At 45.4% G+C, this 15,829-nt stretch overlaps 1 protein-coding gene across 1 annotated transcript in view; it reads right to left on the bottom strand.

Moving 5' to 3' along the window:
- LONRF3 (LON peptidase N-terminal domain and ring finger 3) overlaps positions 1–14,174 on the bottom strand; it is a 35,082-nt gene extending 20,908 nt beyond the window's left edge. Inside the window, exon 1 of the mRNA XM_068251069.1 lies at positions 13,447–14,174. Within this exon, the coding sequence (XP_068107170.1) occupies positions 13,447–14,065 (619 nt within the window). The 5' untranslated portion in view covers positions 14,066–14,174. The remainder of the gene's footprint in view (positions 1–13,446) is intronic.
- Positions 14,175–15,829: the final 1,655 nt, after the last annotated feature.

The raw sequence follows: 15,829 nt of genomic DNA, 5'->3' as shown, positions 1-15,829 counted from the left end.
ATCGATCCAACAGCATTGTTACACTGCTCAATGCAGATTTCACCCAACCGAGATTTTTCAAACTGTTCGATCAATAGGAGATGTTAGGGCACAGATTTCTATCAGATTTGATCTGAGTGATCAAATCTGACAGGAATATAAAAAGGAAAATCTATGGCCGGGCAAGGACCCACTGCAATGCAACACAGACAAGTTAGTGTGAACTGGCCTAAATGCCTGGTACGCACCATGCAATTTCCCTTCAGATAGACAGGTCAAATCGATCATTTCTGACATTTCCAATGTGATTTCCAGTTGTTTTTATGACCGATTATGTATACAGCAATAAGAAAAGCGATAAAAAAAAAGATCAGAAATCAGATTGAACATTTTGGAATAATGCTGGTAGGCATCACCAGGCATAATGCTGGGAATACAACATGACATTTTTTGGTAGATAGATGGTTCAATAGATAATTTCGACATGTCCGATCTGATATTCGATCGTTTTTCTGATCGATTTCTCATAGCAGTGAATGGAAATTGATCAGAAAAATTATTGGAAAAAATGATCGGAAAAACGATCAGACAGTAAATCTGCTGAAAAATCTCATTGTGTATTCCCAGCATTAGGGCTTATCTCTGTGTCTGAGATTCCAAGACAGGCATCAGTTTACACTAGAGATTCAAATCAAGGTCAAACACTCAGACTGTCTGTCAAATCTTCCTAGAGCTGAAACAGTAGATGAGATCACTATCTCCTGATGGGAATGTCAGCACCTGGACACAAAAGCTATGCCAGGAATGTTCTCAAGCCATCGCTTTTGTTTGCTCCAGAATCCAGGTACTCTCGGATGGCTAAATGGATAGAAATCTAGCAACACTAGAAGTGCAGGTTGACATTTCAGGCAGGACTTTACCTGCATGTGGTTTGCATGCTCTCTTTAGTTTTGTGATTGTTTCCTTCCACATCCCACAAACATACCGTACTGCTAGGTTAATTGGATTCCTTCAAATATGCCCTTACCTGAGATAAGGACATTATATAGTGGACCCCACAGAAAGCCAGTTAGTATGTGGAAAATAATATTGTGGGCCACATAGGAGGATAACTGGTGATGTGAAATGCCTGATGTGCTGTAAATCATGTGTAGGCACCACATCAATGTGTGACAATAATATGATTATGTGGAGATTACTCTGCATAGGTTTCTCCATCTTTCTTCTCTGGCAACAAATACTGTTCCATGGCCCATATGCAATTCACTTTTTCTCCTGAGCTTTCTCCTAGGTGATATTTTCACAAGCCCTTAAACCACCAGCAAGCACAAAAATACTCAATATTTTGATAGTACTTTTTCACAAACTTTTGGCTACTTTTTCAATTGGAAAATGCTTAAACGTTATTTTAAAGAGAAGATAAAAATTTTTCCTAGGAAATATCTCGGGAGAAAAAGTGAACTGCATATGGTCCCATGACACTTTTTCACCTTAGCAAAGCTCTTGCTAATGTAATGCAATGTGTGTGATGCCACTTGAGGGATGGGATTTTTAAATAATCACCCTTAGCATTACATTAGTAAGAGCTTTACAAGCACTTACAAAAGCGCTGCTAGTGGGTCCCAGGCCTAAAAGCACATTGAAAACAACCAATAGCACTGTTTATACTTTATGTCCAAAGCAAGAGTTGCTGAAAGTAATACATTATCCATGTTTCATCATATTTAACACAGGACTCAACATAGAAACAAATTCAACCTACAATTTCCCTTTACGGAACCTGTTTGTAAGTAAGTGACTGCTTCTACTATGTGTTATCATGCTAGTTCAGGAGGAAGCAATAGTGAGCCAGTAAGTAGTCAAAATGGCCTAGGTTACATGATATGCTTACTTGAAAAGGTGAGTTTTTAGGGTGGGTTTCAGGTCTGAAACACTCATAATGATTTAGGGAGGATATTCCAGAGGAAGTGTGAGTGTGATTCCTCAAGTGAGAAGTTCTGTATGCAGGCGTGGAATAAGAGTCATCTAGCCATCAAATCACAAGTGTACGGTATGTAAATCTAGTTATACATGATCAAATGGTGGGCAGGATCAAAAGATTAATTAGGTAACAGCAATGCACAGCCTCCATTTTTATTAGACTTCACCAGATATTTGATCAGGAATTATCAAATCCAATCCAATGCATATTGATTGGCTCATTTGTTAACTGAAATTGAATGAACAATCAGTTTTGAGGAACCAAAACCTTATCTGGTAAGAAAATGACATATTGTCATGATTGAACTATTGATTTGGAGCCATTTGGATGTGAGTGTGTGTGACTAGACTGCTGCCTATAGTACACCTGTAATGCATATATTGTTAGTTACTGCAGTGTTCTCCCCAGAATTTTTTTCCAGCCGGGTGGCCTGGAATAGTAGCCGGGTGGTATGAAAAAGCAGCCGGGTGGGGCGAGATGAAAATGCAGGGCAACTGTGCTTACAGCATAGGAGGAGGTAAGGAGGTGAGCCGATGACAGCCGGGTGGTCACCAAATCTAGCCGGGTGGAGCACCCGGCTAAAAGAGCCTGGGGAGAACACTGTACTGTATATTGTTAGTTACCGTACATTAAAGAGTACCTACATATGCTTTAAACCATAATAAATATTAAATCACAAACACTAAAGTGTTATCCGCCCCCCCCCCCCCCCCCTTCATATTCCATATATGGTCTTGAAATCTCCACCCCCTGTCTAAAATCAGGCCTGGGCAATTTATTTTCTTTAATAGCCATGGGGCAAAGGATGCTGGGTGATTGATGTCATGACTCCACCCCACATATGGCCTCAATTCACTAAGCTTACCTCCTGTCTTTAATAACTCTTCTGAGCTGTTTTACAGTTACCACAATTAGATCACCATGGTGATAACTGTAAAACAGCTCAGAAGAGTTATTAAAGACAGGAGTTAAGCTTAGTGAATTGAGGCCAATATTGTGCTCCCAGCCCACATCCACTGTGAAAAGAGATGTAATATATTCCAGGCAGGTAGGCAAACATCTGGGATAAGGATTATAGCAAACAGACATGATAAGACAGTTTTGCTGTCTCTCTTCTCTCCTACACACTGTGAAAAGAGATGTAATTTGATCCAGGCAGGCAGAGGGCAGGTGAGGGAGGGGCAGCAGGCTGGAGGGGAGGACACAATGCGGAGGGTGTACTTGCAAGGCATCAGCATGAGGAGAAAGATGGAGGTGCTACTAAAGATATAAATGTGAGTCTGTTCTATCCACTATGATGTACCAGATGTAAATTTAATATGTCTATCTAACTGTACAAAGACTACATATACATATTGGCATTTAACTTTTTTTTTCGATCACATTCACATATAGTATATGTTTAGGAAGCTTAAAAATGCTAGAAATCCACTTCACAGCAGCCCAGAAGTGTGTGTTGGAAGTGGAACACTGACCTGTATATATGGGATGGGATCAACAAGTGACTCACTTACATAACCATGCTGCATTAATCATGCAATCAGGAGAAGCCAAGCAACATTTATTTAAACTGGTTGTACGACTACCGTACATTCCAATTATATTGCCGTTAACTGCACTACTGATTTCTACTCTGCGTCCTTTGTACAAATATGTGTAATGTGAAAAGAACCGAGCTGTTCTCTAAAAATAGCTAATTCACATTAACAAATGTCAACAAAACGTGTTGCCATGGCATCCAGATTCTTGTAGATGGAACAAAACAACTGCAGATACATTAGTAATGTGTGCCCTTCACATTGATCTGCTACTATTTTCATTGACAGATGGAAAACGCATACAAAGAAATGTGCTACACTGTTATCATACTACGAAAATACATTCAACCAGCTAACGTTAAACAGATAATTGAACAAAACAAATCTATAAAAGACGAGAAACTGTGTGAGACACACCACAGGCGATTAAAGGGATAAAATATGAAAAGGAGTGCAAATAATTACATACTTACCGTACATCATGAGAGACAGACCCTTAAAAGGCAAAAAAGCATTTAAGCACCAAATATGTAATTCATAGGACAGGGCAACTATATCCAGTGATAGTGCCACTATTATGTGAGCTTATGTAAAAGATTAATGAAAAAGGTTGCACCAAATTCTCTCAGAGATGTAGCTCTGGTGACAAGGCCTGAGAGAAAGCTGTGCGCTCCCACTTTCCTCCAGCCACCTGAGATCACAATTTTGTGGACAGGTACCAGAATTTCTATTATCCTGACTGACAAAGCTGGCATTCATACACAGCATGGTGGCTTTACATGCTACAGAGAGTGATGCTATTGATGCAGAGTGTAGCTCATAGAGGGCACGTATAGCCACAGACCTGTTCATCTACCCATAGGGCAGAGCAACAATGGCCACTCAGCAGCTTCCTTAGCTCTAAATTTCAGACTTTGGATGACCACTTAGGCCAGGCGCCCACTAGAGCAATTCGGAAATCACTTGTCATTTATGAATCGTGGAAGTACCGTGATTCTATCATCGATCACCGACGTTCGGCAAGTACTTAAAATCACTGCTAGTAGTCTTTAGCCCTGTGACTATCTAAATCTCCTCTGATGTAAAAAGTGTATGTGTCATGCCTTTTTCTTAGTGGACACACACACACACACACACAAGTCCGCAAACACATCCGCACATACAAAGGCCCACGCGTCCGCAAACACACGTGAGGGAAATCTCAGGCTCGGCTCTTTTCAGTCCTTCCACGGTATGGTTATCCTCACGCGGTCAGACTCAACCTGCTTTTCTTTGTATTTAGTCCACTCTTATAACACAATTGAGAAAATCAGGGCAATAGCTAAGAGGACCACATGCTGTCTGTGTTAACAGAATTACAGGCTGCATTGGGAAAAGATTTTCTTTTTCTTTGTGACATGTAAAAGCAACCAAAAGGTCTTTACACGGTCTAGAGAATAAGCTGTACAAAATATTCCATTTATCTGTAACAGAGTGTAGTTATTGTTAGAAAAGGTTGCAAATGTTTGACCCAGTTCTTTGTTACCTCACTAGTTATGCAAGCAGTGGCAGAGGGGAGGGGGTAGCGAGGACTGGCAGACAGTATATTCCTCATAGTTATGCAACTCTGCTCTCCTGACCCACTTTCTCAACATAGCTACACTTCCAAGGAGCAAACCGGCCAGGCTTCTGGCGCAGTATTAATAGACTGGGGAAATGACTGCCAAAACTAAAAAACATAATACTCTGCCATGAACAGGTGAAACCCCAAAAGCCAGAACACAGAAAGCCTCATGAAACCAGCTAGAAAGAACTGAAAAATAAAATCTGATAAATGACAATGTATAAAATGGAAACAGAAGCGATCAGTGAAAGCATGCTGTGTCCTTTTATCAGACAGCATATGCATTATGTATGTTGTACACAAATGGGAACGAACGTTACTTCCCATATCTCCTCCCTGCTGTGCTCTATATACCTAAATAACATTATTTTACTAATACCCAAAGATGTGAAGAGGAAATGTGGATGTCCGTGAGATGTGGAAGGGCCCCTGCTATTTGTAGCCGCATTTTGCGTTGCAGGTGGCCCTGGCCCTTCCTATTGATCAGGTGTCCCAAATTCCCTCCTATAGCAGTTATTTATATGAGCACCTATAGGGGCGACCAAAAATTAGAATTTTTGTTGTGGCAGATTGACGTCAGGGGGGTGGATTGTTAAATTTAGGTGTGCAAGGAATGGTTAAGCCTAGGTATGGGGGTTGGAGATTAAGGTTAGGCACCGAGGGGAAGGGGCGGTTGAGATTAGACATGGAGGGGGGTGGTTAAGGTTTTGTGCGGGGGGGGGGGAGCACCTCTAGAGGGAGGGTTCCGTGCAAGAATAGGGTTAGGTTTAGCTGTGGTAAAATATCGGTATCATTTACCAATGTTTTACTATTGTAATTGCACTGCAAAAGAATAGAATATTAGTAAGTTTACTGATATTCTGCTATCAGCTATTTCTAGGGACCCACATTTCGGGGTGCCCTTTTTGCATGTACGCCAAAAGACATCTCTAGCTGGCCAAAGATGCAGAACGTGCAGCTCTGTCCCTGTGTATAATGCTAGGTACACACCATACAGTTTTCTGGCAGATTTACCTGCCAGATTGATTATTTTCGACATGTCCGGTCTGAATTTCAATTGATTTTTCAATTGTTTTTTTCGATTGATTTTCATAGAACTGAACGAAAATCGATTGAAAAATCGCTAAAAAAAACAAATAAAAAAATGATGGAAAAATCGATCGAAATTCAGATTAGGGTAATTATCCGTTAGCTGGGCGCATCCGGCAGGTGGCGACAAAACTCCACCAGAGTTACATCTTTCCCTACTATCCATGTCGGCCTGGAGGGGGAATAGTAATTAGCGCCACCTGCCGGATGCGCCCGGCTAACGGATAAGTACCCAGATTGGACATGTTAGAAATAATCGATCTGGCAGGTAAATCTGCCAGAAAATTGTATGGTGTGTACCTAGCATAATAATATCTAGGCCCCATAATATAAGGCCCTACAGCAGGTAGTAAATTATCAATATCAGACTGACTGGATTAGCCACATGCTTGTTTCAGGTGTGTGATTCTGACACTAATACAGAAAAAAAGAGCAGGACTAGCAGGCACCTGGTACTGTTTGAAAGGAAATAATATAACAGCCACCCTATGCCTCAACTTCAGCTTTCCATTTTTAATTTCAAAGATGGAAGTACGAAGGAACAAAGTCAAGCTACAGGTACTTGGGCCAACAAAGCTACAACCTGGCAGATGGGGAAAACGAAACAGCATGGAGAGGGATGACCACAAACTCACACTCAACCAAACTCTCGCCTTTCATTTTCCCCACTAGCTGCATCACCCTCTTCAATTGACCCATACAGAATGGGGTTTAAGTAGTAGGCTGGCCACACCCCTTCCTTGCATCCTGCTTGGGAAGGGTAAGGAGTGGTTGCACAGCCACGCCCCTCTTCCCAGAAGGCAGCACAGCAAAGGGAAAGTTAGATCTTTCAAACAACAGATAGGCATAGATTCTTACCACACTGCCCACTTGAGGCTGGTTTCAGACTGCTTATTGGCGTTAGCGGCGCGGCCCTAGGAAGGCACCGCCAAAAACAGGCCTTCGGGGATTACCTCGTTATTATGCAGTAATCCCCTTCTAGCTGACATCCAAACAGGAAGTGACGCTCACTTCATGTTTCATAAATACAGAAGTGCACTGAAGCGTATTGTAAAAATATGCTTCTGCGCATTTCTTCAGGCCTACCGCACTTCGCCGCAGAACCACACGGTAATGTAGGTTTGTCCGAGCGTCTGGGAAGCGGCGATTACGTCACTTCCATCGTATCGTAACTGCCGCAAAAATGGAGCAGTTGCCCACCACAACCAACCCTGAAACCTAACTGGTTGCAATATGCAACTTCACTCATTTGCTCCAGTTTTTCCTCACAGCTATCTTCATGAATCATCCGTAAGGATTCTGATCCTGGACAACTGCTTCACTTTTCCTCTACTTTTTCTTTGAGCTGCATACATTAGGCGCTGACAGTTTACATAAGAAAGGGAATCTGAGATGTCTGAAGCTAACATACTGACCCTAATTCATCCATTGCAACAGTTAATGATTCTAGTTTCCAGGACAACAAGTAGTAGGAAAATCAATTTAGAACAAGAAAAACCCTCTCAGGATCATAAATTGACCTAAGAATTCTATTCTCCCAGTGAGGCTGGGACCCCTTGCAGATCGTTGGATCGCAATTGCTCCAGCTTTTTTTTAGCGATTTAAGTTTAGTGCTAGTGATTAGTGATTTGCAGTTTTGTGATTGTGATTTGGCCAAACTGCAATTGCTCTAGTGGGCTCTCCTTTATCCACTTTCATTGGTATAGCAATTTTCGCAATCGCCGGCAACCATCGGCCATTTCAAATCGCTGCTGAAAGCTCTATAGTGGGTCCTAGACCTCACAGTTCTGTGTTACAAGTAGGAAATAGCCAACATCTGTACCTTCTGACCAGTGAGGACAATTCTACACTCAACATTGTACACCTCTCTGACACTGTCCTTGCTAGATTTTGGGGTTCCATGTTAATAGAATGTTTGGGGCCCCATGTAAAACTCACACGGTGCCTCAATCTCCTTAGTTACGCCACTGATTGGTTTGTTACTAACACAATCACCTTCACCCTGTTTGATGCAGCCAGCCTCCTTAACGCTCACAGACATAAACAGCTCCTTCACTGCCAGCATGGGGCTAAGAGAACATTTGTGCCTGCGCGGTGATTTTGGTCTGTTTCATTATTCTCTGACACATACAGTACTGGGGAATAGGATTCAGTTACCAACCTGTTCATTTGTATTAATATTGTATTCATATTTGAAATATAATATAATTTGAAAATATTTGAAAACACTCTTACAATGTCTATTGTGTTATTATGTTATTATACAGTATTTACACCTGGGAAAAGGTATATTTGCTCATTATAACAGTGAGCAGAGCTTCCTCCTTAATATTTTACTGTTTCTTTAAATGACCCATCTTGTAAGTAATTTTTATCTCTCCGGTGATTTGCTATACATGGTGACATTTTCTGGAGAATCTACAAAATGTTATCTGAAAAAATGTATTGATGACCGAGTCCATTGTTCCCTTCCTTACCCCACCTGCAGAAGCCAATCCGTCATTTCCAGCACAGTTGTTCCTCCTTCTTTCTTTATCCCTCTAAACAGCATTAGGGGCTGCAGTGTCACCTGCAGGACCAAGTTCAATCCTGGTGGGCAACACCGATGGAGGGGAAACTGTGTGCAAAGTTTAATTTTCACTTCTCTAGTTTTGGAATATGGTACAGCCAGCATGTGCAAAAACTCACACTCCTTCACAAATCGCTTTGAAAATTGCATTGGAAATTCGCAAAAAAAGGATTGAATCCTGTGGCAGCAAAACGCAATTGCTAAGCTTTTAGCGACTGAGTTTTGCTGCCACAGGTTTCATTTTTTTATTTTTCAAAATCCTTTTAAAATTTTCAGTTCTACAGATTGATAAAACAAAATTCCCCAACAAACTTGATCAGGCATTTATACATAGAATATTTCTTACTAAATTAAACAGGATCCCACAACTGAAAGAAAAGCTTTCTATTCAATCATTTTATTGAATAAGCCTATGAAATTAGAGATATGGTTGCGTTATGCATGATTGCTTATAGACTCTAAGGCCATATTCATAGTGACCATTTAGTTGCATTACCTGTTAATGGCTACAGGAGTGCAATCAATGAGGTGCATGGGCATGGAGTGGGACTCCATGCCAGGGCCGGCCCGCCCATGAGGCGGGGTGAGGCGGGTTCCTCAGGCGGCAGAAAGTGGAGGGGTGGCACCAGATGAAGTGGCTGTGACTGAGCGGGGGGGAGCCAGAGCCGCGGTGAGGGCAGCCCGACCTCTCCCTCCCTCTCCCCGGGCCGCCCTCCATGCTCCCCCCTCGGACTTTAGGCAGCAGAGTTAGCGCGCAGGGAAGCGCTGCTGTACACAGCCTGTTACTCACCTCTCTGGATCCGATCGCCGCTCCCGCCCTGCTGGTCTCCTCCTCTCTGCAATGTAGCCGCTGATACACACGCGGCTGCTTCCTGTTTACACAGGAACCAGCCGCGTGTGTATCAGCCGGCTAGGCAGAGAGGAGACCAGCAGGGCGGGAGCGGCGATCGGCCAGGGAGGTGAGTAACAGGCTGTGTACAGCAGCGCTTCCCTGCGCGCTAACTCTGCTGCCTAAAGTCCGAGGGGGGAGCATGGAGGGCGGCCCGGGGAGAGGGAGGGAGAGGTCGGGCTGCCCTCCCCGCGGCTCCGGCTCCCCCCTCCGCCATTATGAGGGGGCACCTACCTGGGCAAGCTACCTATCTATCCTATACTGGGGGGCACCTACCTAATCTAACCTGTTTTGGGGGCAGCTACCTATCTATCCTATACTGGGGGGCACCTACCTAATCTAACCTGTTTTGGGGGCAGCTACCTATCTATCCTATACTGGGGGGCACCTACCTAATCTAACCTGTTTTGGGGGCAGCTACCTATCCATCCTATACTGGGGGGCACCTACCTAATCTAACCTGTACTAGGGGCAGCTACCTATCTATCCTATACTGGGGGGCACCTACCTAATCTAACCTATACTGGGGGCCAGCTACCTATCTATCCTATACTGGGGGGCAGCTACCTATCTAACCTATACTGGGGGGCAGCTACCTATCTAACCTATACTGGGGGGCAGCTACCTATCTAACCTATACTGGGGGGCAGCTACCTATCTATCCTATACTGGGGGGCAGCTACCTATCTAACCTACACTGGGGGGCAGCTACCTATCTAACCTACACTGGGGGGCAGCTACCTATCTAACCTATACTGGGGGCAGCTACCTATCTATCCTATACTGGGGGGCACCTACCTAATCTAACCTGTACTGGGGGGCAGCTACCTATCTAACCTATACTGGGGGGCAGCTACCTATCTAACCTATACTGGGGGCAGCTACCTGTCTATCCTATACTGGGGGGCACCTACCTAATCTAACCTGTACTGGGGGCAGCTACCTATCTATCCTATACTGGGGGGCACCTACTTAATCTAACCTGTACTGGGGGGCAGCTACCTATCTAACCTATACTGGGGGGCAGCTACCTATCTAACCTATGCTGGGGGGCAGCTACCTGTCTAACCTATGCTGGGGGCAGCTACCTATCTAATCTATACTGGGGGCACCTTCCTAATCTAACCTGTACTGGGGGCACCTACCTAATCTAACCTATACTGAAGGGCAGTGACCTATTTAACCTATACTGGGGGCACTTATCTAACCTGTATTGGGGGCACCTACCTACCTAGCTAGCCTATACAGGTGGCAACTATACTGGCTACCTATACTGGGGGCACCTACCTAACTAACCTATACTGGGGGTACCTACCTATCTAACCTATGCTGGGGGCAACTATACTGGCTACCTATATTGGAGGCACCTACCTAGCTAACCTGTACTGGGGGCACCTACTTATCTAACTTATACCGGGGAGGGGGGTGCCTGCCTATCTAACATACTGGGGGCAACTATACTGGCTACCTATACTGGAGGCAACTACCTGGCTAACCTATACTGGGGGCAACTTTACTGGCTCACCCATGCCTGGCCACCTATACTCGGGGGGGGCCCTATAGCTGGTTACCTATACCGGGGGGGGAGCGCAATTTTTACACCCTCGCCCTGGGTGCATTTTAGCCTAGAAACTGCACTGTTGCCGCCGGCCTCCGAGTCCGATGACTCTGAGCTCTGCGGCCTCTCCTGTCTCCTCCAAGGCTGCATGCTGGTGACGCTGCCTAGTGCCTAAGCCTGCTGATTTGATGGCGGCGGCTGCCGCCCGCTCTGCTGCCCTGGCTGCGGCTGATTGTCACGGTCAGTCACTGAGCAGCGAGCGCCGCCGACGTGACGATGATGATGATAAGGCTGGCTGGCTGCCGCCGGCCGCCGCTCATGTTATGTAGAAATATTGGGGGGGGGGGGGGCGCCTTTACGATCTTTGCCTCAGGCAGCAGAAAGTCCAGGACCGGCCCTGCTCCATGCGCTGTGGAGTCCCACTTGCACGCACCAACAGGGTGTTTTACTAAGGAATGGAGGGGGGTTGCAGTGAGAGGGGGGAGCGGAAAGCATGAGGACTCCTGCCCACACATGCCTGTAGCCACCATTTCAACAGGTCAGTTCACCTCAGGTTTCCTTGAGGCCAGTTTTACGCTAGATTGTTGCGATGCGGAGCAATGCTCCAGCCGCAACCCAACACAACGCAAAATCTGTCAATCATATGACCCTGCGGCAGAGTGCGCCAACAGGGTCATATGCATAGCCCCCCGTTCAGTAACATATTACCTGCTGGGCCGGAACTATGTCACGGAGATTCCCATTGGTCCATACATACATGCTGCGATGCACCGTGCTCCGGTGTTTACACTTACTGCGTCACCCATCGAACTCCATTACCCCAAGCACCGTATGTTAAGTGTGGTGCTTGCGGTAACACGCTACAGCCCTTGCATCAGACCAGATACTTCCGGCTCACAGCAATGGACCACAATAAGTGTCAAAATCTCCATAGACTTTCATTGCTTTTGCGGCCCCTTGCGGTAAAATAGGGTAATGCAATACAGGATTAACCTGCAATTGTAAAACAGGCCTGAAGAAAATAATTGATAACACTATCGTCAGAATCAATTGAGCCCACCAACTTCTCTGTTTTCATACAATATGATCCGAATAATCTGATTGCAAATACGATCGTTCACAAAAAGTTGTACTATTAATGGACACCTTAAAGAGACTCTGAAGCGAATCTAAATTCACTTTTTTAACATGTAGTCATGTTAAGAACTATAACCCCTGTTAAACCGCCGCTATCCCATGGCAAAACGAGGGGTTTATACCCCCAAATCCCCTCTCCTAACTCTGGGGAGCACTTCCTGAATGAGGCAGAGCTTATGGCTGTAGCTCTGCCTCTTAGCGCGTCAATCCCGGCTGATCGCCGTCTCTCCCGGCCCCTCTCAATCTGCCTTCACAGAGAGGGGTGGGGAGAGGTGGAGATCCGCACGGCATCGACGCGCATGGATGCAGAGCTGCAGCTCATAGCTCTGCCTCCATGAGCAGCAAAATCCACGACCAAGAAAGTCATGGATTTTGCAGGGGGGATTTGGGGGGTATAAACCCCTCGTTTTGCAGCGGGATAGCGGCGTTTTAGCAGGGGTTATAGTTGTTAACATGACTGCATGTTAAAAAAGTGAATTTAGACTCGCTTCAGAGTCTCTTTAAGGGCTCTTTCACACTGATGGCAAAACAGCGCATTTTGTTCAGGTGCCTATTTGCCTGGCGCAAGTGCCTTTCAGTCGATCTATGATGCAACCAGATAGGAGCCTTTGTAACAATATGCGTGTCAGCTGTTGACGCGCGGTTCGATTACTGTCCGGTAAAAGCCACTGCATGTCCTATCTACCAGGAAGCTGACGCCCACTCAGATGTACATGCATGGGACAACTGCCCACACTGGACAAAGCATCCAGCAGATAAACAGGAGCAGCTGACAATCAGTAACTGTACCGTTGTCAGCCGTCTGTATGAAAAAACCCGTATGAATCCACCACAGAGATGTGACAGGAGATAATATCGTGATTGTTTATCTTAGTTTCTGCAGACAGGGCTATTCATGCAGTCGGTTTTGCGCTGGCCTTATGCCAAGCTATAATTGAGAATCAGTGTGTGAAACCGACAAAGAGAAATGCCATCAGTTTATCAGTATGTGAGAATTACACCACAGTATTTTGACAACACAGGGAAAGGAGAGGGTGTTCACACTCACAACATAACAGTCTAATGAAGTATTTTTAAGTAGACATCTCGCAAAACTAAATTACCTAATCTGATGGCCTCATTATATTTCTCCAGTGCTTCTTCCAACCTGTTGTCCTTGAACAAAGCATTGCCCTCCAGTCTCAGCCTCATAGCTTGCATCTCACAGGGGAACCACTTGATGAGGATATTGCTTAGCAGCACATTGACTCTGTAATGATGCTCTGTGCCCTCCTGCTGGGCTGCATTGCACACTTTACATGGACTCTGTTCTAAGCATTTTCTGCAGAAGGTATGTCCACATGGCAGAGTCACAGGCATATATAGGAAGCACTGGCACTCCTTGCAGGTCAGGATACCCCTTTTGGCATCCTGAGGGGTCTGCCTAGGCGATTCTTTGCTTCGGGTTTGTTCTATCAGGCAGGACACCAAAGTCTCCAACTGTTCTACACACAGCTGCTTGTGAGCAGACGCTTTCTGGTACAAGTCAAAGGCTTCCTGCAGTTTGCCAGTGCATGCCAGACAGTCTGCCCTCTTCAGCAGCAGCCCCCAGTCCAGCACCCCAGCCTGCTGCTCCTGCAGCTGCCTCTCATAGATCTCACATGCCAGCTGGAAGTTTTTAGCTTGGAAAGCTTGAGCAGCAAACTCCAGCATGAGGCTGCCGTCTTCCTCCGGAGTGCCCATGCTGTGTGCCTGGGACGGGGTAAGCAGAGGCTCCTGGCTTCTCACTTCCCTTCAGCGTCCCTGTTCTGCTCCATTCCTGCAATACGGCTAATAAGAGCCTTCCAGCCAAGTGTTATGTAAAATGCTGTCACATGACCCGCAGCCGCGAATCCCATTGGCCGAGCTCCTTCAAATTGTTACAAAACCCTCACTGGGTTTTATAACAAGGTTGCAGTTCTGTGTCATTGTCTGAGTGAATGTCACCGTTGTGAGGAATCTCTCCACAACTTGTCACAAACAGCTCCAGGGACAGCCGCCTGTAGAGTGCAAAAGCTGTAGAATTTACCAGAATAAAAATGTACATACATCAGAGCTGTATGATCTCTTTGTATAGAGAGATTTGCATTTACAGTTATTCGTGTCAGAGAGAGATACTCTAAATGCATTGCCAGGAGGCGCTCCACAGGCATAAACGTTTATTTAATGCCATATAAACGTTTATTTAATGCCATACTACATGTTACAGGGTCCAACCCCTTCATCAGGTGTAAAATAAATGAAATCGAAATTTTTTATGTAACAAGTTACACATCCAACATATTTATTTGGCCTCAATTCACTAAGCTTTATCAAACAGTTTATCAAACGTTTGATAATTTACCTCATGGGTAAAATCTCATTTTGAATTCACTAAGGTATTATAGATTTATCTAATGTTTTATCGATAAAACGTTTAATACATCTATAACACCTTGGTGAATTCAAATTAGGTTTTACCAATGAGGTAAATTATCAAACAATTGATTAAGTGTTTGATAAAGCTTAGTGAATTGAGGCCATCTCCATCATGTGACCTGAAAACATCAAATAACCTCTCAGGGCAAAAGGACACAATAATGAGCCTAAAGCTACGTACCCACGGCGCAATTTTTCCCATGACATAGGATTTTTTAAGTGATCTGTGCGATTTGCATCGTGGGTGGATAACGACTGTCACTGCGGATCTACTTAACGACCGCCTAACGCCGATAGGCGTCGGCAGGTCGCAAGTGGTTTTGCATGGAAACGGCCGCTCGTTCGAGCAGCCTTTCCATGTCAGTTCACGGAAGGTGTCTCCGTGAACAACCTGCGAGCCGCCAATCACGGCTCGCAGGTGAAATGTAAACACGCGGGGAAGAAATCCCCGCTGTGTACATCATACGGCACTGCTGCGCAGCAGCGCCGTAAAGGAGATCGGCGATCCCCGGCCTCTGATTTGCCAGAGATCGCCAGCATCTGATAGGCTGAAGCCTATCCTTGACGGCGCAGGACGAATACCCCGTCCTGCGCAGCCCATAACCTGCGGGAGAAGCAGGTATGGGCAGAGAGCGTGGAAATCACTGCGGAGGTGGGCTTTGAGGAGCCCCCCGCAAGGCAGAAATAGCCGGAGGCGATCAGACCCCCCAGCAGGACATCCCCTTAGTGGGGAAAAAAGGGGGGGGGAGTCTGGTCGCCCTGGCTGAAATACGATCTGTGCTGTGGGCTGGAGAGCCCATGCAGCACAGTTCTAAAGAAAACAGGCTGGTCCTTAAGTGGTTATGATACCCGACGACTCTGTGATGAGTGACGCGATCATTTGAACTCTCGTTAGCACACGTCGTGAGCCCTCGCGTGTTCCTGCAGGGAGGAAGATGGATCAGGGAATGCTCGTTTGTCACAACACGCCACTGAGCACTCCCCGATCCATGCAGCAGTGAGTACAAGGCTTAACCCTCCTGGCGGTAACCCCGACCTGAGCTCGGGGTA

This window comes from Hyperolius riggenbachi, chromosome 8, assembly GCF_040937935.1.
Source record: "Hyperolius riggenbachi isolate aHypRig1 chromosome 8, aHypRig1.pri, whole genome shotgun sequence".
NCBI classification, from domain to species: domain Eukaryota; kingdom Metazoa; phylum Chordata; class Amphibia; order Anura; family Hyperoliidae; genus Hyperolius; species Hyperolius riggenbachi.
The sequence above is the reverse complement of the archived record's forward strand: the minus strand, read 5'-3'. Positions and strand labels throughout refer to the sequence as shown.